Source organism: Tauraco erythrolophus, chromosome Z (genome assembly GCF_009769465.1).
Source record: "Tauraco erythrolophus isolate bTauEry1 chromosome Z, bTauEry1.pri, whole genome shotgun sequence".
Lineage (NCBI taxonomy): Eukaryota > Metazoa > Chordata > Aves > Musophagiformes > Musophagidae > Tauraco > Tauraco erythrolophus.
In genome coordinates, this window is record NC_141496.1 from 4,759,831 (window position 1) to 4,782,294 (window position 22,464).

At 46.4% G+C, this 22,464-nt stretch overlaps 2 protein-coding genes across 4 annotated transcripts in view; one reads left to right on the top strand and one right to left on the bottom strand.

The window, feature by feature from the left end:
* EPG5 (ectopic P-granules 5 autophagy tethering factor) overlaps window positions 1-6,105 on the top strand; it is a 64,146-nt gene extending 58,041 nt beyond the window's left edge. For all 3 annotated transcript variants that reach the window (XM_086628763.1, XM_086628764.1, XM_086628765.1), the window contains exons 42-44: window positions 926-1,141; window positions 2,113-2,227; window positions 4,179-6,105. In XM_086628763.1, coding sequence (XP_086484889.1) covers window positions 926-1,141; window positions 2,113-2,227; window positions 4,179-4,361 — 514 coding nt within the window. In that variant the 3' untranslated portion in view covers window positions 4,362-6,105. The remainder of the gene's footprint in view (window positions 1-925; window positions 1,142-2,112; window positions 2,228-4,178) is intronic.
* A 5,687-nt stretch (window positions 6,106-11,792) lies between these two features.
* On the bottom strand, window positions 11,793-21,301 carry SIGLEC15 (sialic acid binding Ig like lectin 15). The gene is made up of 5 exons (XM_086629926.1): window positions 21,250-21,301; window positions 18,168-18,551; window positions 14,293-14,652; window positions 13,237-13,267; window positions 11,793-11,889 (listed from the first exon to the last, which is right to left on the bottom strand). The coding sequence occupies exons 1-5, from the start codon at window positions 21,299-21,301 to the stop codon at window positions 11,793-11,795; spliced, it is 924 nt and encodes a 307-aa protein (XP_086486052.1).
* Window positions 21,302-22,464: the final 1,163 nt, after the last annotated feature.

Below are 22,464 nucleotides of genomic sequence, written 5' to 3' on the forward strand. Positions count from 1 at the left end.
GGATGGATAGTGTTGGGGTTAAAATGATACATACTTTAAGTGCAAAGTATTAACAACTGGATTTACAGTTGCTGCTGAAATTGCCAGAATTTAGCAAATGTGGTGAATATTTTTCCATATTCATGTTGTTAATGTTCATGCTTGCTATGAAAGAAGACTTTTGAGAAAACGCACTCTGTTTCTTGAAATTCAAAGAATTCTTTCACTTTTGTAGATACCATAGTAATTTGGTTGCCAAAGTGTGAAGGAGACAGCAAAGGTACCATACACAGCAAATTAAACTTTGCTCTAAACAGCAAAGCTGAGGGTGCCTGGAATGGGATATGACTGGACAGAGTAATGTGAGGATAGTATCATGCAGGAAACTCGTGCTAATGCTTCATGTGGAAAATCCGCTCGTGTTATCTTAAACTGCAAAGTGTTTGGGGAAAGATTAAAAATATCATAGGGGGAGCTTTGCTTTGTGCTTTGCTCAACAAAAAACTGCAGTGTTTCCTTTTCTAGAAGATGATATTAGAGGTCTAAATTGTTATGGAAACAACAGCTAGTGCTTCCTAAAGTGTTTTATTGGTAAGTAAAGAGGAAAAAAAAAGAGAGTAGAGATACAGCTTCATTCCTTTTATACCAAGTCACTTATTCTCAGTTATAAAGCTTAAAAGGAAGCATTGTTCTTTGTCCTCTTTACAGGCCCTTGAAACCTACTAGCTGATGTCTGCATCAAATCCATAACAATAGCAGCTACAGAAGTGTAACTACTGGTGGGGTAGTATAGTTATGCTAGCCTCATCTAGTCAGATTACCTGTCATTAATTAACCATCTGAATTCTTCATGGGCCTAATGGGGAGAGATACAAACTTCTTAACCTATGCACCTGATTCTTTCTTTAATTTAAGTTTTGTTTTATTCTTTAAATCTTACCTAAAGCTCTGCAAAGGAAGAGGCAAAGCTGTTTCTTTGGTGGCATAAAGCTATGCAGTTATCCTTGATTCAGATGGAGCAAGATGACACCATTCTGATCGAATCTGTTGTTCGGACACTGCTATCAATCCAGGGCAGGCAGAGTCAGCTGGCTGAGGAGAGACTGACTTCTGGAATACTGGGTGCTATTGGGCTAGGCAGGAGGTCTCCTTTGTCACCCAGGTAAGGGTTGAAGGTACAGTGAATTAGTTGATTTAATGAGTCGTCATGTTAAAAGCAGCCTGGATCCAGGCTGCACAGGGCAGTATCAAAAGATGTTCTGAATCCAGGCTGTCTCCAAATCTATAAGGTTGTTTGGACTCATCACAGAAGAAATGTAGTGAGTGTTTAAATCTGGTCAAGAAGTGAATATAAACTTCTGTAAAGTTCATGGTGGAAAAGAAAAGAAAATGCAGTTGTGATTCTGGCTTAATGTCCATCTCCAGCGAAGTTTGTAGGGACACTATTTGTTACAGGAAAATACTTTCACTTGCTCTACAGAAGGCTCTTCTAGTTGACCTCAAGAATTTTTTTGTGATCATGTGCGTGTTGCCTTTTCCATCTTGACCTTGAGGTGCTGGAAATGTTAAGAGAAACTCAAAGCAACATGTGCTTGCTTGTTACTCACTTTACCTTCTAAAAAGAGACACCAGGTTTGGTTGTTGGGTATTAAAATCATGTTCACTATTGAAAGAATGCCAAGAAAAAACACGTAAATGTTTGTAGAACACCAGTTCAGCACAGTGGCTAAACATAACTGTGTGTTTATAAAGACCACTTGGGATGCAGCCTTGTTAAAATTGTTCTGAAATCTTAGTCTTGTTCAACTCATCCCTCGATTTGACTGATGTGGATGTTTCAAAGGCTGTGAAGTGGAGGGGTATTTCATATGTGGCCTCAAGGCTGCAGCTAAGCTTAGAACAGATGTAACATTTCATATGTATGATATTATATTATTCTCTAGTATGTATGATATACTATAAGGTATATATTAAAGTGTTTTTTTTCTAATGCATTGGAAAACGTCCTCTAAAGTCTTTACTGTGTTCCTCATGCAAGAGATCTCACGGGTTAGAACTTCTCCAGTGTTATCTGCTGTTGAGGACTTGCAAATTTGATGCCACCTTCTCTCTCTGTCCTTTTCCCTATGCAAGGTTCCGGGTGGTTGCCCGTAGCTTGTCTGCCTTCCTCTTGGTGCAGATTCCTGCAGAAAGTCAAGTCCGCCTGAAAGCAGGGTCAGAGCCAAAGCTGTCGCAGAAGGCCCAGCAGGTAACGTGTGCCAGTTGCAGTCTTCTTGACATGCCCTCTTTACGTGCTTGGTCAGTTTCATAGAATCATAGAATGGTTTGGGTTGGAAGGGACCTCAAAGATCATCTAGTTCCAACCCCCCTGCCATGGGCAGGGAAACCCTCCACTACACCAGGTTGCAAAAGCCTCATCCAACCTGGTCTTGAACACCTCCAGGGATGGGGCAGTCACAACTTCTCTGGGCAACCTGTTCCAGTACCTCACCACCCTCAATATAAAGAATTTCTTCCTTATATCTATCCTAAATGTCCCCTCTTTCAGTTTAAATCCATTGCCCCTTGTCCTATCACTACACGCCCTTGTAAAAAGTCCCTCTCCAGCTTTCCTGTAGGCCTCCTTTAAGTACTGGAAAGCTGCTATAAGATCACCCCGGAGCCTTCTCTTCTCCAGGCTGAACAGCCCCAACTCTCTCAGCCTGTCTTCATAGCAGAGGTGCTCCAGCCCTCTGATCATCTTCGTGGCCTCCTCTGGACTCGCTCCAGCAGCTCCGTGTCCTTCTTGTGTTGGGGACTCCAGAGCTGAACACAGTTTGTGGGCTGAGGCTTGCTAGAGTCACTGCAAGCACTACTTCAAGCTAAATCTTGCTCTTAACTTGCTGATTTTTATTCAGTGCTGAATGCCCTCAGTCTTTTTTTTGCTACTACTGTACACCTGGCTCTAAATTCCAAACTTCGGAAATAGCTTTTTGCTGTCATTTGTCTTCTCAGGGAAGGAGGTGTATCACAAACTTGTGTACTATTTTGCTATACATCAAAATACCATCTTGGAATTTGCCAGAGACAAGGCCAGCTGCAGTATAGGCCTGGTGATGATGCAAGCTTGCTGAGCTCTGGTAACAGGAATGTGTGTCTGAGCCTTAACCTAAAATGATCCTAGGTTGAATGCAAGTAAAACTGTATCAGTATGAAGGCATCAGTTTCTAATCTTATATGCGAAAAAGGTGTACATGAACTTGTGTCTGCAAGCCCTGAATTAAAAAACTTTGAAACCTAATTGGTAGAAGGAGTTTAAAACTAACAGGAAAAAACAATGCTTCTGCAATGGCCTTGCTTTTCCATGATAAAACACGACTAGGCTCACACTGATGTTTATGTGAATTCAGGGCTTAAAAGCCTTATGACAAGTAAGTGTTCCTTCTTTAGCGTGTGCACTGATCACATTATTGTTTCAGTAAGGGCATGAGAAGAGAAAGGAGGAATTGATTAGAATCAGAGCAGAGAAACGTAGTACAGCTTGTTTCTCTTTGAAAAATGAATTCATAGAATCACGGAATGGTTTGGGTTGGAAGAGACCTCAGAGATCATCTAGTTCCAACCCCCTGCCATGGGCAGGGACCCCCTCCACTACACCAGGTTGCTCAAAGCCTCATCCAACCTGGCCTTGAACACTTCCAGGGATGGGGCAGCCATTTAAACTTGTTCAGACTACTTCCAACATTTGTCTGGCTGATACTGCCAGCGTAAGCTCTGCATAGGCTCTTTTACGTGTAATTTCTAACTTGACATCGTGTTTACAGTGGGAGCAAAATATTACTTTCATGAAGGTCAAAAATGTCTGTAAGAACAACCTGAAAAGAATGCTTAAGTTTGTTGCAGTTTGTATTTTGATCTTGTTTCCCTGAAACCATGTCTTGAGTTTGTGAAGTACATATTTGACAGTACTTGGGTCACAGAGTCCTAGCAAGCCTTGATAGAACAGTTGTGTTGATTTCAGGAAAGGAACATCTTGAAAAATGAGAGATGACTTGAAACATTATTGAGTGGTTGTGTTTTACGAAGGTCTTGTTCCAATTACTCCAGGATCTCTAGTAAATAAGGATCTTCTAGTGGAAGTGTGAATATGGTGGCTCATGAACTGGTTCATTACACACCGAAATACACATAACTAACAGAATTTTCCCTTGTTTCTGTAGGCACTGAGTGCTCTTGAGTCTATGGCATCAAACAAACAGTATATGGATTATCAAGAACAGCTCTCCCAGGCGTCTCAGTTCATCAAGCATCCGGAACATTGTCTTCGAGATGGCAATAATCTCTTGGCTCTCCTTGTTAACACTCTGTACCCAGAAGTGCATTATTTGGACAGCATACGATAGCCACTCTGGGCTTGCAGAATCATCATGCAATGATGACTCTGGTTTACACGTGATGTTATTGCACAAGTAATTTTTACCTTCAGAGTTCCACGTTAATTAAGTCAGAAGCAAGAATGGGAACTGCGCACTGGCAAGTTTTCTCCTATTCAAGGTTTTCTCTCTTTTCTTTTGATTTGTAGGCCTGTGGAATTGCTTAGCTTTTGTTGACTGAAAACACTTGAGTCATCTTCCTGTGTATGGTGCCCATCTGAGAAGGAGGATGCTTGAGGATAGGTGTACAAATCATCGGACAGTAAAGCTCTTCCTGTGGCATCTTAGGTTTTTGCTTTGTGCCTCTTTTATTTTACCAGGTCTCATCACTAAGGCCAGTTCAAAGTGAGTGGAGAATTGTGTATAAAAGAGATTCTGACTTTCTTAACCATGATACCTCTAAATCTTAAGTGAGTGTGTGTTGGGATAATTACGAAGTCACTGTATTTGGAAAGATAGCCTTTTAAATTTTGACTTTTTTTTGCTGTCCCACAGAAGTCTGTAGTTGAAAGGCATGCCTACAATCTTCTCCCACTTCTGTAAATACAAACTAAAAAACTTTGTTTTTTCCTGTTTTCTAAACATTATTGAGTTTTCATCTGCATTGCTTGCTTAGATGCAAGTAACTTCTAGCAAAGTTCTTTTTGAGTCAGGTGATTTAAATCAAGGTGGATTTTCTAGATCCCTAGAGCCTAGGAGGGAGCAAGTCAGTTACGCTCATGTTAGATGGTGTTCCTTCGTTCTGAATGTCGAATTGTTTAGGAATTACTGGTTTGACAAGTAGACACCCACCACTTAAGTTTATTCCTTTCTTCCTAGCTGGGCATGACGTGACAGGATTTTAGATGACACTGTGAAAAAGTACTTACCTTGTATTAAATTTGGGGATCATTTGTTAAAATTCTGTTGCCAAAGCATGAACCATGAGCCTGTAAATCTGTTGTTTTTGCTGAATGATCGCTGATTTTGTCGCCTTGTCTGATCATTAGATGCACCTTTGTTCAGGGAAAGCAGAAGGTGGGTTTCCCCAGTTGCTTGTCTCATGTCCCTTTTATCACTGATCGATTTGAGGTGGCCTGGGGTCCTGCAGTCCTGATCTGTATGCCTCTATGAAGGAACAATGATCATTTCTTCTCTTCCCACATTAATTGTGCCTTTTATGTTTAGAACATGGTTACATGTTACAACGTTAGTTCTGGTCACTGGGGGGAAGGAAATGTGCTGCCTGCTGTCTGGTCAATAATACCTTGAACTCTTGCTCTTAATGGTGGTTCTGGTGCTGGAGAAAAAATCACCTTTTTCTTTTTGACAGATTCTGCTAACTATTCCAGCTGGGTCATTAGATCACCTTCATCTTAATGTGGTCTTAGAGTTCTTTGCTCTATCTGCGAGCCTATAAATATATATACATATGTACATCCCTCTGTATATTAACCAGATATTGATGCAGCATGTTTTTTTAGCAGACTCTTTTGGAAAATTCAAGTCTGGAAGAATGCATTCTGCTGCTTTTTTTCCCCCAAAGACTTAAAAGCACTGGTTTTGTTAGATTCAGTGTTGTTGATCAGTTACATAAAAATGTGAAAACGTCAGAAATGTATTTGACATGCACTTTTGCAATGAGATATTGTTTCAGTTGTTGAGTTTTTACAGATGTTGTATTTATAACATGCTTTGTCTGCAAACACCATGCAAAATAAAAATGAAAAATCAATTTGTGACAAACGCCATGATATTTTCAACTTACTGGAAGAATCCCCATCAGATTATACATGACTGTTCTTGGAGAGGAACATATGATGGGGGAATGTCATGCAGTTGCTCAGTTGGTGGAGGTTTGGAGGCTCTTTTTGACATCCTGGATTTAACATGTATGGAATACAACACCTGGTTTTATGCCCAGAACCCAGGAGAAAGCTCATTCTATGTGATGGCAGAAATAGCATTTCTCTGTCCTTGCAAAATTCCCCAAAGCTCTGTGTAACGTGACGGTGGAATGATGTACTGGTTCAGTTCTTTCGGCACTCACTGCTGACCCAGACTGTGGAATTTGGTGTTTATCCCAAATGAGGGGAGAGCTGGTGGTGTGGAGGGAAGTAGGGGAAAACTATGCCTCCAGTGCTGGTGGTAGAATATTCCTGCTGAGGGCTTTGCTGGTAGGCAGGGCCGGACCAGGTTGTTTGGGATCACTGTTGTCAGCAAACACCATTGACACCATCATCATCATGTCTGTTTGTCTTGATGAGTCAGCTTCTTTAATAACTTACTGCTTAAAATGTAGTAGAAATGATGATGTTGGCTTTTTTGGCCTTTCTTCATCTAATAATTGTGATGAAAATTATTTGGTTTATCATGGTTAATGTAGTCTCTGGATAATACTATGGTAGGCCTTAAGAAATGGGAGAATTTAGAGTGACCTGCTATTTTTGGTGTACATATTACCCATAAACCAATCTGCTGGCTTCTTGCAGAGTGGTAGAAGTCTGAACCTACGCTTTCCTCAAATACAGAGGAGCAGTTTTATGAAATAACAGATGCACTAGCAGTTTTCTGTCACAAATGTGAATGCCAGGGCTTGGGGTCTTGTTCTCCACATGGTGCCCAACAGATTGACTTTTTGTTTCTTCTAGTTTTACTGAAAAGACTCTCGTAGAATCACAGAATGGTTAGAGTTGGTAGGGACCTTAAATGTCATCTAGTTCCAACCGCCCTGCCATGGCCAGGGACACCCTCCGCTACACCAGGTTGCTCAAAGCCTCATCCAACCTGGCCTTGAACACTTCCAGGGATGAGGCAGCCACAACTGCTCTGGGCAACCTGTTCCAGTGCCTCACCACCCTCAATGTAAAGAATTTCTTTCTTCTATCTAACCTAAATCTCCCCTCTTTCAGTTTAAATCCATTGCCCCTTGTCCTATCACTACATGCCCTTGTAAAAAGTCCCTCTCCAGCTTTCCTGTAGCCCCTTTAGATACTGGAAGGCTGCAGTTGGAACTTCCACGTTCCCAGCATGTCCCTCCTACCCTAAACTGCATTGTTCTTGTTCACATCATAAATGCAATCAGGTGATCTCGGAAGAAAAACTGAGTTTTGCGGGTTTTTTAGCGTTGTAGATCACAGTGGAAAGAGATTAAATTGGAACGTCAGCTACTTAATAACAAATGTGCCTTTTGAATAATTTGTGCAGGTTAGTCGGAGAATGAGCATCTGTGGCTTTTTTGAGTGCTTGACTCCCACAGCATTTGTTGCATTGGTATGAATTGTTGCTGGTGGATTGCAGCTTAAATATTTATTAAGAAAATAAAGCCAAGTAGGGAAATGGACATAACAGCTGATTGTGGCATCAACTTCAGTCTGAGGAGTGGAAAACCAGGAGTCTGCGCAGCAAGATGCATGAAATTTGCAGATAGTGCTTCCTGTGCAGGCTGACTCTGCAGCATCCCACGGGGGCCAAGGTGTTGTGGTGATGGGAGTTGGCATCGTTTACTCTGGAAGCTGAAGTGCTCAAGAGCAATGGCCAACTCCTCCCAAACCCTGATGATGCATGAACTGTGGGGAAAAGGGGAGGAACTAGAACACACTTCATAGGCCAGATGAGGTCAGCACTAGAGACCTCCTGGTGAGTGCCCAGTATGACCTGGTTTGAGTGGGTCGTTTGAGATCCAGGGCCTGCCCACATGGGGCTTCTTCCTTAAGTGCTTCCTGGGCAGGTGGTTTGCAGCGGACACCCACCACTTGGTCACCTCTCTGTGTTGTTCTGCCAACCCTGAGCCTTCATCCACCCCTGATGAGCACCTGGTGCATTCCTGCTGTGTTCCGACATAAAGGACAACTCCTTGGCCTTGGGTGTCCTGTCTTCTTCCTCCCAAAGAGACCGTGTCCATCTGTGGCAGCACTCCGGGGTTGTGAGCTATCCTGCAGCATCTCCATCATGCCGGTGAGATTGTAGCCCTTTGACTACCCGTGGATGTTGTGATTCCTCCTGCTCGTTCTTCTGTCTGCGTGCATGAGTGTGCAGGTGCTTGAGAGGCATCTGGTTATGCTGATTTCTCTGAAAAGGTGAGAGCTGTCCCTGCTGTGCTGTCCTGTAGGCACTTCGTTGTGCAAGGGTGCAGAAGAGGGCTCCTTCCAGCCTGTTCTGTTGACTACAGGATCTGTCCTCTGGACATCACCCAGCCTTTTGATCTCCAAAGGACAAAACGGTGAGTGGCGAGAGGGAAATGTTGAGAGCAGACTCTTCCCGTTGAGGAGGAATCTCGCAGGGGTTTGGATGGGTTAAAGAGGGGAGAGGGGCAGGATTCAGTCAAACTCATTTCTGTGCCTTTCCTAGTGTCCAGGGGTGTGGTGGGTTCCTGTACCCTGGCGTCCTTGATCCCCTGTTTGTTGCACTAACACAGGCTGCGCTCTGGAAGCCAAGTAAGCAAAAGTTGGACAGTGCTCATCCATGAGTTTCCTCACATGGAAGTTGCTGCAGCTGTTCTGAGACGTGGATTTGCTGGCTGCGCGTAGGGTGCTGATGGCATGCAACAGGGCACTCGGTGGTTTTGGGGCACGAGGTCTGATGCTTCTGTTTAGATTCAAACCACTTGAGTTAAAGAAGTAGTTTTCAAGAGAAAAATCGTGTAAGACAAGTTTTGATCCCGTATATGGGTAGGGGTAGAAGTGGGTTCTCATTACTCTAATGCATGTTTATAAATCATAAGGGCTCAGGAATTCAATTCAGTTTGTCCAATTAGTACCTCTGAGGTCCCTGTCTTCCTGTGAAACTGAGCCTATGGTCCATGACTACGCTGTCTGCTAAAACTTCCTTTTCCTCTTTGCATCTTTTCCTATTTTCATTAAACCTGGCTTTGTCACTGTTGGAGTTTTAAACTGGAATTTAAAATGTCACGTTCAAATAGTTCCTTGCATTTATTTTTTTCTTTTTTTTTTTCTTGTTATCCCACTCAGGTCGGTTAAAGTTGAACTTTGCTTTCCCAGTGCAGATATTATGAAGACGTAAACTTTGAAATAGTAACTCCCAGGATGAGGGTGAGCTTGCAAGCAGGACCACAGGCTTGATGGTAATTCAGTAGCAGTTTGGGCTTCCTGACCAGCAGTGGTCGCTACCAGAAGTGGAATCATTAGGAGAAGAGTTTTGGAGCTGCTGCACCGGAGTGATTGCACAGAGCATCTGGTTCAGGGATATATATATATATGTAGTTTTCCTAGACCTCAGTAAAGCCTTCGATAGTTTCTCATAGTGTTCTGGTTGAGAAACTGGTAACTGCTGGCCTGGATAGGCACATCCTCCTTTGGGTTAAAAACTGGCTGGACGCCCGGGCCCAAAGAGTGGTGGTAAATGGGGCTAAATCCGGCTGGAGGCCGGTCACCAGTGGGGTTCCCCAGGGCTCAGTGCTGGGTCCAGTTCTGTTTAACATCTTTATCAATGACCTGGATGAGGGGATTGAATGTACCCTCAGTAAGTTTGCGGACGACACCAAGCTGGGAGGCTGTGTCGATCTGCTCGAGGGTAGGGAGGCCCTTCAGAGGGATTTGAACAGACTGGATCGTTGGGCTGAGGCCAATGGCATGAGCTTTAATAAGGCCAAGTGCAGAGTCCTTCACTTGGGGTATAAAAACCCCAAGCATCACTATAGGCTCGGGGAGGAGTGGCTGGAGAGCTGCCTGGCGGAGAAGGACCTGGGGGTCTTGGTTGACTACCAGCTTGATATGAGCCAGCAGTGTGCCCAGGTGGCCAAAAGGCCAATGGGATACTGGCGTGTATCAAGAATAGTGTGACCAGCAGGAGCAGGGAAGTGATCCTGCCCCTGTACTCGGCACTGGTGAGGCCGCACCTGGAATATTGTGTCCAGTTTTGGGCCCCTCGCTTTAAGAGAGATATTGAGCTCCTGGAGCGGGTCCAGAGAAGGGCGACTAAACTGGTCAAGGGGCTGGAAAATAAAACTTATGAGGAGCGGCTGAGGGAGTTGGGGCTGTTTAGCCTGGAGAAGAGGAGGCTGAGGGGAGACCTGATTACGGCCTATAAATACTTGAGAAAAGATGGTGGGGAGGTAGGGGAAGGACTCTTTACATTAGTGATGGGTGATAGAACAAGAGGAAACAGGCATAAGCTTAGTCAGGGGAGATTCAGGTTGGATGTTAGGAAGTATTTCTTCTCTGAAAGGGTTGTCAGCCACTGGAATAGGCTGCCCAGGGAGGTGGTTCAGTCCCCATCCCTGGATGTGTTTAAGAATAGGGTGGATGATCTACTTGAGGTTATGGTTTAATGGGGATTAGGGATGGTTGGACTCGATGATCTCTAAGGTCTTTTCCAACCTAGAAATCTATGAAAATCTATGAATCTATAAACCTGAAAGTAGGTTCTTGTCAGTCCTTTATTCGTTCTTTCTCCTTCTCTGTGCCCACTGACTGCTCTTCACAGCCCTCACCTGGACCTCTGTCTGCCTGACCAAGACTCCAGGTTGACTTGTGTCAGGCTGTACCAGAAGCTGTGTCTTTTCACCTGGTTCACAGGTGAACATGTTCACAGTTGGGTTAGAGACTTGCCAGTGGCTTTGTAGTAGTGGCTTAATCTCAGAAGAGTTTAAGAGATGAGTAGTCAGGTCTTAAAGGAACTTTTTCATGTAACAGAGATGGAAACTGTTTAGAAATTATTTTCTTTGGCTTAAAAAAAAGCTGTTTTGGTTTATTGGAATATTTTCACAGTGTATTTGTCACAGAGCTCTGAGATGCTGCTTATGTGTGCAGGTGGGCACAAGGAGCTGCAGTAGAGTTATACAGTACAGACTACCCTTTGCATGTCTTGCTTTCAGCTCTATCAGGTTTTGGAAAATTTCTTTTTTGCTTAGACTTCTTGAAAGTTAAGGTTTTCTTTAAACTCTTAAATAAACTCTTCTGGAAGTTAAGGAATAGTAATAATGAAAAAAACCCAGCAGAAATTCCGGTAATGTTTTTTTCACAGGTGGTATTTGAAAGACGAAAAGAGTTCACTTGCTGGCTCTAGGAAGCTGCATGTTGTCTGATGAGTGGTGAAAACTTTTTGAACTGGTATTTGAAAAATGCCGAAGCAAAAAGACGTGAGAAAATAGTAGACTTGTCTGCTTTCTAAACACTATTTGATATAGGCTGAAAACACACAGGTTGGTTAGAACTGATGTCCTACATAGATCTTCTGCTCTTCCAGCTCTGTCCCTCTGGGGTTTTTTTTGTCTTCCCTTTTAAAGGCTTCTCTTGCTTATAAGCATCCATCAGACATGGAAAACATGCACCTGCAAGGCCTATTTGACCTTCTGTGCATCAGTCAACAGCAGTGTCACGTTCCCTGGGAAAAGGCATCCTCGTACAGAGCAGGCAGGAATTCGAACCGTGCAAGCGGGTGCGGATGAGACTGCCCAGGTCCTCAGCTGCGTCTCGGTGCTGTTCTTTCTGTTGGCAGAGTCTGGCCACCGCCGTGTCTGCGGTCAAAGTTCTCGTAGGTGGAGTCTTGCTGCTGTGGCCTGGAAGTAGAAGGAATAAATGAGGTGAAGACATGTTTCTGGCTGCTCTAGACCTCACAAGTGGCTTTGACTGGTAGTTAAGGAGCATCAGAGTGCCTGCAGTGCTGTCTGATATGGATCCTCCCTTGCAGCAGATAGTTTTTAAGTGTCTGAGTGGCGTCTGGTGGTTTATATGTTAAAGCATCCAGACTGGTCTCCTGCAGTGTTAGCATTAACTGCTACTGCTGTCCTGCTGGTCAGAGCCTCAGGAGGTTGTGACAAACCTTTCCTGAGAAGGATCTTCTAATGTAGAGCGTGGAGGATCTTGGGTTTTAAGCTTTCATCTATGTATACATCTATACAAATACAATCAAGGATGCAATATGGTTTGGACACTTAAGTCACCACAGCTGTGATTTTGCAGATAATTATTACAAATTTAGCTGTAGGATTAAATTCTCTGTTGCCTCTTTGGCTGTGAACTGCTGCTGTACACTTGACTGTCCTGCTGAGGTGGCCATCATCCTTGGGTAAAGTGAGGGAAGGAGACATCGCATAGGGATAACTCAGGTTGGAAGGGAGCAGCCCAAGACAGGTGTAATTACACTGACCTCAGGTACAGCTGCTTTAGGTTTAGCCTAAGGGTTGTTTTGGTTTTTAGTTGGTTGGTGGTGGTTGTTTTTTCTCCCTGCCTCATCCCTTTCTAGCTTGGCTGCCACAGCTGTCAGGGGTGTCCAAGGATGGTGTTGTGCTGGATACCGGGAAATGCCAAGGGTACTGTGGGAGCACTGTATGGATACCAGTGGAAGAATTGGGCCTTGCCACACCTGAGCTGGCCCTGAGGTGGGCTGTTTGGCATCTCTGTACCTTCTTCCCCACTTGGCAGAGCTCATCAGCTTTGGCCTGGGCCCTTTTTGTGCCTCATTGGAGAAGGGTGCAGAGGTGGGGGAAGGTTTCTCTTGTTCATCATTCATCAGCCTGCCACAGATGTCATCCCTGCCTGTTCCCCTCGCCTGTTCCTGGGGTGGGTGGTTCTTTTGCTAGTTTAATGTGGCTTCCTGTGGCCCACTAAGCTTCTGCTAGCCCCTTGCTGCAGCAGCACCCATGTGCTGTGGTCTCTCCGAGCAGCCACCCCAGTCCCCTGTCCTCACATCAGTCATACCCAAGGCAGAGCTTTCTCCCAACAGTGCCCCAAGTTTTGTCCCTCACACTGACTCGCCTGGCCATCAGCCCAACCCTGTCTGTGTCCCAGAAGCCTGCTCTCAGGCCAGGAGGTTGTTGATAAGACCAAGGACACGATGCTTGTCTCTCCTTAGCCATCTCCACCCTCCTGTTGGATAACATCAGCAGAAGGCAGGATGTCCTTACCGGGCCTGGCTGGATGGAGCAGAGGAGGAACCTGTGAAGTGGGAAGGAAGACATGGGTTAGCAATGTGGCTGGAGTGAGCTGGGGAGCCAGGACTGACCCAGAGCTGTTGGGAAGCAGCACCGAAGGGTGGCTGTGACACCCCAGTGAATGGAGAGAAGACCTTTTGTCAGGTGTGTCATCCCCTTCATGGGGGTGGGAATTTGGCACTGGAATATAAGGAGCAAAGCATGTCTGATTTGTCTTACAGCTTCTACAGTTTGAGGCAAGTGGTGGCTTTCGCAAGGTGTTGACATCAGGCTGTTTCTGCACATGGCTCAGGGTAATGTGACTTCTCATCCAGCCTAAGAGGCAGAGCCTGGAGTCCTTCCTGGTTGCCTCCTCCCTGTGCCATCGCATAGCAGGGATGGTAGGGTGGGGGCCAGTGGCCTCCGGGCTTCCTGGGAGGTCTCATCCCTTGGTCCATGAGCTGATGCTAATCTCCTACGAGCCAGGGTTTCCCTGCTCTCATGGCCTTGGTGTGGCTGGAAGATGGGATTTCACTAATGATGGGCAAGCACCTGGGTAGCAAGGCCTGGGGGACTGAGAAGAGTGGTCTGTCAAACGAGGAGATTAAACTGTTGTGTGGGATGCAGCGGAGGTAAATCCTGCCCGGGGGCTACAGCGGAAGAGGTAGTAGTTAGTCTGCTTCAAGGAAAAAATAATTTAAAAATCTAGTTGTGTAGGCAGCGGGCTCTCCATCTTTAGGTTGTGCATCTGTTAGTTTATTAACCTTTTGCCTCGGGTGCAGGGAAGCTTCTGCTCCCTCTGCCTTTTCAAAGGTCCCTTCTCGAAGGAGACCTGTCTGCAGGCTGCGACCAGCCAGCCAGGAGGTCCCTCTGACTTGTTCTTAGATTTCCCTCTAGAAACATCTTTCTGCTAGGGTGGAAGATCGTAAAGTCTTTTAAAGAAAAACCCCGAACAAACCGAACCCCTTCTGCTTGACTTTACCTGCAGCATCCCCTTGCTGGTTACCAGTCTGATGGAGGAAGACTACCGAGGGAAGATGCAATACGTACCTCCTCTGGAGAAGACAGTAAGGCCCAGTATCACCAGCAAAATGAGCGCTTTGATTCCCAGCGGCACAAAGATCAGGATCAGGAAGAAGGAGCTGTTGGATGCTTTGAATTTATAGAAGTACACGGCCCCCTCTGCTCTCCCGTGGCTGTTGACAGCGGTACAGGTGTACTTCCCGTCGTGGGTCAGGTACCGGAGCTCCTTGGTGACGCGGTGGTTCGTGCTGGTGATGGAGGTGAGGTTGCCATGGGGTGGTCCGGTCCAGGTCAGAGCGGGCGCTGGCTCCCCTTCGGCAGTGCAGCGTGCCTGGAAGGTGTGGTCCCCGTTGGAGCTGACGGTGATGTTGATGATCCTGGGGGCAGCTGCAGAAACCACAACGGGTCGCGGGGGAAATGCATCAGGATTCAAAGGCAAGTCTAGCACAACAGGCCTGGAACGAGCGCTTGGTCGCGGTGGACCCTTAGTGCGTTGTATCAGTGTAACGTTGGGATCAAACCTCCCCTTCCTTGTTTTTCCCAGCACTTTCCCTAGATTTCCCCACCCTGCCTGTGTTGGATAGAGGAGCAAAGGGATTCACCCAGCAAAGCCTGGGTGCAAGGTTGTGTACTCTGTGTTTTATCTCTGTAATGCCTTAGCAATTTTCTGAACTTAGGTCAACTTCAGTTGCTGCGACCTTCCGTGGTGGCGGAAGGCAGAGGCACTGTGCTGCAGCAGGGCAATCATAGAATCATAGAATGGTTAGGGCTGGAAGGGACCTTCAAAGGTCATCTAGTCCAACCCCCCCGCAAGGAACAGGGATATCTCCAACTAGATCAGGTTGCTCAGGGCCTTGTCCAACCTGGCCTTGAACGTCTCCAGGGATGGAGCATCCACCAACCTCTCTGGGCAACCTGTTCCAGTGTTCTACAACTCTCATGGTAAAAAATTTTTTCCTAATATCCAACCTGAATCTACCTCCCTCTATTTTAAAACCATTACCCCTTGTCCTATCGAATTACCATTCAACCTACCATTACCCCTATCCTATCATACGTGGAGATGGCTTACTTTCTGCAGTTGCACTATGAATTGCAGCCCAGTGCTGTGCACGACGTAGCATGGGTGCAGCTGGTGACCTTTTCGGACTGGCTGCATCTCCACATGGTCCAGGACGAGGCAACCACGGAGCTGTCCTGCAAACCTCTCGTGTCTGTTCCCACGGCTCTGAGATCAGGAGAGATCCGTTTGCTCAGTGCCCGAGGCTTGCCAGGTGGGGCAAATCATTGTCAGGGAATGTTTCCACTCTGCTACAACCTATTTTTGATGTTTTCCTCCAAACCTGTAGTGACCACTCAACAGCTGGTGTAGGTTCCTGATTGATCTGTGGTAGCACACCAATACCAAGACAGGGCCACTAATTTTATATCCTGTTTTTGTAGCGTGTGGGATTGTGTAACTGAACAAACAGTTGTAAAGATCATTTGGGGGATGAAAAATATTGAGAGCCACTGTTGAACATGTTGTCCTTGGGCTAGTCTGTTAAGGAAGTGTAGCTGGTATGGCCAAGTTTGTCTTTCCCCTTGGTCTTCTCCTCTTGGAACTGTTGACCGATGTCATGCGTTGGGTTGCTGAAGGTGTTGTGAAAACTGAAGGGAACTGAATGAGTGCTGGAGTTCAGTGTTGATGTTATTTTTTGTCAGACTGGGCAGCAAACACGTAGCTTGCAGCCACCGACAGCACGTTTTGCTGCTTGTCTGTGTAATGCAGGAGGGGTGAGAGGCTGGGGGGGCTGATCTGCAAGAAAGCTGGCTGTGTTAGCTGTTGTGTGTCTGTGTGTTTTGGTGCTTGAATTAACCCTTTGAGTGTTGTTTAGCTCCTCCTTTTCACACGGAAGGAGCCCACTCCCAAAGCTGGGTGCAGCCTGGGTACTGTATGCGCTTACATTATCATTTGTTTGGTGTAAACAAATCCAGGCAGCTCCTGAGAGACAGATTTTGCTGCCGTACTGCTCCGGGGTCATGCTGTGTGTGTGTGTGTGCTTAGGAGCTGCTCCAAGTGCAGGAGGCCCGTGGTCATGCTGTGTGTCTGGGTGCTTAGGAGCTGCTCCGAGTGAGTCGGCTATGCAGAAGTTCCCCAGGAGTAACCAAGCTCATCCTCGGGTCCCATCTGGACACTGGCACTGCACGGCAAGCGTAAGGCAGTTTCATTTCACAAGCAAAATCAACATGTGGCACCTCTGCACTCATGGATAAGGTCTGAGTCTATTCCCGAGGCCACCTGGGACTCCTTGCGCTCCCTTGATCTGCGAAGGCACCCGGGGAGGTGGGATTAGTGCTTTCCTGAACTGGGTCTCCTTATAACTGAGCGCTGCGTCTGGAAAAAGCTCATGGCAGCCCAGGGGGGTACGTCCAGCACAGGCACTGGGGGGGGCCCGGGCATGGAGGGTCATGGTGGGGCTGTGATCTGTGCTGGAGACTCACCCCTGCTTGCTCTGCCATGTCTCTGCTGTGCTGCACAGCTCTAAAAGATGGTGTTCTTTCAGCCGTGTTACTCAGCTGATGAAGCAAATGAGCCCTGCTGCAGTGGTGGGCTCTTGCGTTGGGTTTCTGTACTGTGAGCAGCACGTGGGCTTCAGTGCTGATGGGCAGTGCATGACTTTGAGACTCGGATTTCTGGCTGCCATGTGGTTCATTTTTTCTCCTTGCCTGTGTCTAAATGGACTACAGACTCTACAGGGAGGAGAAACACCCTGAGAACATCCATCCAACAGCTATGACAATGGGTCCCAAGCTTATTTGGGGATCCAGATGTCACTTCCATGCAGACATCCACCACATGGATGGACTTCTCACTTTGGATTGCTGTTGTCTAGACTTGCCTCAAAGATGCTTTGCCCTGTGGCTTTTGCCTCTGTTTTCTAAGCAATCCCTTGGCAAACACTGGAGGAGCCTGGGACCATGTGCTCTCTGGAGGGACAGGATCAGTGTGCTCATCTAAGTGTGACCACAGCAAGTGGAGATGCTGCCTTCAGCCAGATGTGGGTAGAAGCTCAGGGTTGGTGTTTGGTTTTGTTTTTGTTTGGGATTCAAAACGGTGTTTTAGCCTAAGCTGGAGTCAGTAAGAACCTTCAAGAGGAGGTGAAGCTGCTCCTTATGTCCTCTAATCTGGGTGTAGCTCAAACAGTCAGGTGAGCCCAAGGAGCTGTAGGTGTCAATAGAGACTGCCAGCTCCCCAGGTTGGACATTTGTTGACCAGAGCTGGTTTTCAGGCTGCCTGTACTTAACCTTTCCTGCTCCAGAGGAGTTTGGACCTATGGCACATGGCTGCTGGGTATCTTGTCTTCCCAGACCCCAGTTACCATCCAGGCCTGCTTGTGCTCACATTTGCTAACACATGCTCCGCAGCCAGATTCTCCAGTTTAAATCCTGATAACAAGGACATCTGTTATCCCACCCCATGGGCTGCTGGCCCCGGCTTGCTTCTCTGCTGCCTGCACAGATCCTGTGCTGCAAGGACAAAGTAGGATCATAGAATCGCAGTATGGCTTGGGTTGGAGGAGACCTTTAGAGGTCATCCAGTCCAACCACCCTGCAATGAGCATGGATGCCTAGGACTTGGCTTATTCTTATCCCATCAGCCAGAGCCTGGCTATTTCCTTTCCAGTTTTGTTCCTATTCCCTTCCTGGTGTTGTGCACATCACCTCGTACCAGAAGACTGCAGAAGGCAATGAGTGTTCCCTGCCCAAATGTTAAAAATTACCCCCAGAGGTGGAAAAGCCAACCCTTTGGAAGACCATCTAAGGTCAACTTCTGTGGCCATGTCATCAGTTTCCATGTCTTGTGTCTCTCACTTCCCTACGGGGTGGCTTTGCCTCCTGTGGCTCTCCTGCCCTCTTACCAATCAAATGCAGCTTTATCCCATTCCTGCTTTCATACTTGTCATGGATATCTCCGGACAGCTCCACCCGGCAGAAGTATCTCTCGCTGTCGCTCCAGGTCAGATTGTCAATCCTGATGGAAAGGTCCTTGTGCCGAGGGTTGCCAAGCAGTTTGTACTTGTTTTTGTAGCTGATGGCAGTCTTGCAGAGCTCGCTGGCGCTCTGACTAACGCACTTGAAAACTATCGTGCCGTTGTAAGGTTCCTTGATCCTCCAAATGGCAGTGAGGGTCCGGTCAAACGTTTTGTAGGGGTGTGTGAAAGTACAGGGCAGGATAACCATTTTCCCTAGTTCACCAGTAACGTCAGATGGGACATGAACGGACCAGCCATTGGACTGCACACCTAGAAGCAAAGAGAGGTGATCGTCAAGACGGATTTATCTGGAGTGTTTAAGAGGGAAATTGGGCATCCTTCCTGCACCTGCTGTGCTGTTGCTCAGAAAATGGGTGCTGTCTTCCCTTGGGTGGGCCCTGTGCTGTCCTTCTTGTTGAGGGCTTGCAGATGATTACACAGCCCAAGTGTAGTGGCTAGATATGGTACCAGACTGCAGCAGAGCTCAGGGAACTGGCTGGCTCGTGTTGAAAGTGATTTAATTCCTAAGCCGGCCACTTGCTTGTGAAGTATACAATGGCATCTTAAGTTGTTTAACACGCTCTTTTGCAGTTAACAGAAATTCATGTGCTCAGAGGAGCAGACTTTTTTCTTATTAAAAAAAAAAAGAAAAAAGCTAAAAATAAGGTTTTTGCATGTGTTCAGAAATCTGTTGTCTTTCAGCACTGAAATGCAGTAAGTGTAGCCGCCCTCAATTTGAGTGCATGCACATGCACCTCTTACGTTGCAGTGTTTGTTACGCTCATCTGCTGGTGGCTGCATTACCCCGGGGAAGGCTGTAACAGCTGATGCTTCTAAGCATCAATGCTGCTATCATTGCAAAGTAGCATCTTGTTTGTGAGATGCGACAGGATCCGAATAAAGACTTGGAGATACTCAGCATACAACAGCAGGCAAGTTCCATGTGTCAGCTCCTGTCGTAGGAAGGAGGATGCTCTTGACAGCGAGGAAAGCGTCTGACTGTTAGCAGAGCAGGTTGTCACTACGTGGACTCTAGCTGCCAGTATCTTCCCAGACAGGCGTTGTCCTGGTGTCACATCAGGGGAAAGCCTGAGTTTTCCAGCTGAGATGTCACAAACGGTTGGGATTTTTCTCTCTTGGCCAAATTTACTCACGGTAAATCCTAGTGAGCACAGCCTGGGGAGCTGAGCCTTGTTGCCACCAGACCTCATCTGATTGTTTCTATCCAGTGATGAAAACAGCCTTCACCAGTATGGACACTTTGGAGGTATATAGAGATAACTCCATGTCTGATCTGTTTCCCTTCCCTGGCATCACCAAACAGCACCTGTAGGCAGTGCTTTCCATATACAGAAAGTGTTTACGTGTACCTGTCCACCAGGTTGGTAACTGCAACAGCTGTAGCAGCAGACTGTGGCTTCAGGAATGTCTATGGCTGTGTTCCTGTCTTCTGAAACTCACTTGATGGTTTCATTAAATCAGGAATTTTCCCTCACTGGCTTAGAATAACTGCGAAAAGTGTAAGGGCATCCTGTAAACAATTACCACCAGTCCCTGGTGTAGCTGACTTTGCTGTGGTCTGTGGGCAGTCAGCTGGCAGGTTAATCATGTCGACTCCAAAACAAGGCTCGTTGCTTGCTGGTGAGTCTATTCTCCATAATATTTGACAAATGCCTCTTGTTAATCTATTGTGTGCTGCACAATGTACAAAGGCCAACGTAGGACCGGTTCTCTGCCATTCAGTTATTTACTGGGAATCAGCACCAAGCCAGTATTTTGATTACAAAGATCTGGAGTCGGGCTGCTTTGTGATTCATTATTACTATGAAAGTACCTTTTGCAGCTTAGGTAATTTAATATACAAGCTTACATGGCCACAGGAGCTGCAGGAAGCCCATGGACTTTGACCACAAAGACATGGCAGAGAAAACAGAAAATGCTATTGCTTTCTAGTTTATTTCATGCTGTTTTGTTGATTTTACAGCCTGTCACTGTAAACCCTTACGTTTGGGGAACTGCAGATCATGTGCTTTTGAGTACATGATTTGCTTTGCTCTGCCACCTTTTTGGTTTGCATTTTTTTTTAAATCTTCAGCAAAGAACATTATTTTTAGCACATAAACCTCCCCTTGCCTTCCACATGAGAAGTATGTTAAAATTAAGTGCTTCTAATGTCGCCAACTCCACCCATTTCTATGGAAACACAGTTTGCCTAGGCTGTGAGTGGAGAGAGTTGTCAGCATCTTGTGTATCATTTAACCTTAATAGTGCTTCAGCATGGTAGGTCTTCCATGGCCTCCTCTTCCTGATATCCAGCCTCCATTTGTTCCTGGGATAGAAGCTCTCAGAAGAAACAGAACATCGTAGGCAAATAGCCTACACACCTTACACAAGGGAACTCCTGAAAGGAGTCGTAAGGTCAGTGTATCTGCACGTCCTCAGTGGAAAGGTCATGAAGACAGTAAGAAGATCAAGAGCTGGAGACCACCACAGACACTAACCTTGGTCTAGCGAACGCTGTTTGATGGTATATCTAAGCGAATCCCTTTGAGTTTAACTTAAGCACATACTTGAAGCTAAACATGAGCTTAAGTGCTAAGTGGAACTAGAGCAAGCATTGTGTCTGTTGCATAATAACTCCTAAGAATGTGAAACAGCACTTCTGGGTGGTGATGGAAATGCTGCATCCAACTGACTATGCAGGGGGAAAGTTAAATGAAGATGCACAAGTTAAAAGGCAAAAAATGCAAAAAAAAAAAAAAAAAGCCCAAACCAAAGCCCTCCCTGACAATTGCAGTGTCAAGCCTTTGAGTTTTTCCAGTGTTCTCACATGCACCTGGAACTCCAGGATCCTTTTAAGCAACGTGATGGATGGTGCAATTCTCAGAGTTTATTGTACCAGGCAATTCCCCTGGCACTTTGACTAGAGTGAGAAGAAAAGCCCTGGTCAGGCAGGCTTGGAACTCACCCTTCCTGGAGATGTGAAGGAGGCACAGAAGCAGCAGAACGAGCTCTCTCATGCTGAGTTGATGTTCTCTGCTGAGGTGTATTAGCGAACCAGAACTATCTCTGCTACGTCTGAGCTGCTGGTCTTGCAATCAGAAAAGATTTTTCCAGGGATGGAAGAAGTTGTGGTTTTCCTCTCCTTGGAGGCAATGAGTTGTCTAGCTGAACCAACTCTGGCTTCAGATATTAATAGTTTTGTGGTCAGTCATGTGAAAAATACACCAGAGGGAATCAGAGTATTACTGTTTTCCAGCTGAAGGAAGGGGACTGCAGGTTGGGGCTGCAAACACCCACTCTGTGTGTGTGATGGTGCAAGAGGGATGGCTTTCAAGGGCTACCAACTCACAGATCTGGAGGAAGTTCTTGCAGTCTGCCTAAGGAGGTGGTGAGGGAGACCCTTGCTCTCCTGTCTCCGTGTAGTGCCTCCTCCTGAACCTGGAGCTTGCAAGCCAACTGAATTTTTTTACAATGAGGGTGGTGAGGCACTGGAACAGGTTGCCCAGAGAAGTTGTGGATGCCCCATCCCTGGAAGTGTTCAAGGCCAGGTCAGATGAGGCTCTGAGCAGCCTGGTATAGTGTAAGGTGTCCCAGTTGAAACTAGATGATTTTGAAGGTCCCTTCCAACCCAAACCATTCTAACTGGGCTTTACCCCTTGTGCTTGCTGGTTGTTGTCATCCCTAGGTGTAAAAAAACCCCACCCTTTTCTTTCAAAACCATCAGAGCACTTGTACCAAGGTTCAGCAGTGGAAGAGCGCTCTGGAGTCCCCTAGTACCCTGGTTGCTCTGGACTCCTTTGGCCTTGACCTTGTTCTCCTTGTTCTTAACCTGCGTTTGAAACCAGCTGAGATCCAGCTTTTGCCCGGAATCCTTGTGAAAATGCTCGTTCCTTCCTCCCACATTTGCCTTTAGCAAACTTGCTGTGCAGTTTGCTGACCTGCAGAGCTCCAGCCCTGGGGCGTGCTGACCATGCAGCCCTCCCTGTCCTCTCCCACCCAGTGATCCCATGATGTAAGTTCAGCCACGGAGCATGTATTTGCCATCAGGGCTCAGCTTCAGGTTTGCTGCTTTTTGCCTCAGACCCAGGGAGCGCTGATGGGCTGATGCCTGGCTCCCTCCTCCCATCTCTGCAGCTGGAGGGTCCCGCTGCCTCTCTCCTCTTTGGGGACGGGGACAGTG

Coding starts and splice junctions, on each gene's coding strand:
- SIGLEC15 (XM_086629926.1), bottom strand. CDS start 21,301: ATGAGAGAGCTCGTTCTGCTGCTTCTGTGCCTCCTTCACATCTCCAGG. Junction 13,268..14,292: donor TACTGTCTTCTCCAGAGGAG/GTACGTATTGCA, acceptor CCCACTTCACAG/GTTCCTCCTCTGCTCCATCC. Junction 11,890..13,236: donor GCTCCATCCAGCCAGGCCCG/GTAAGGACATCC, acceptor TTCTACTTCCAG/GCCACAGCAGCAAGACTCCA.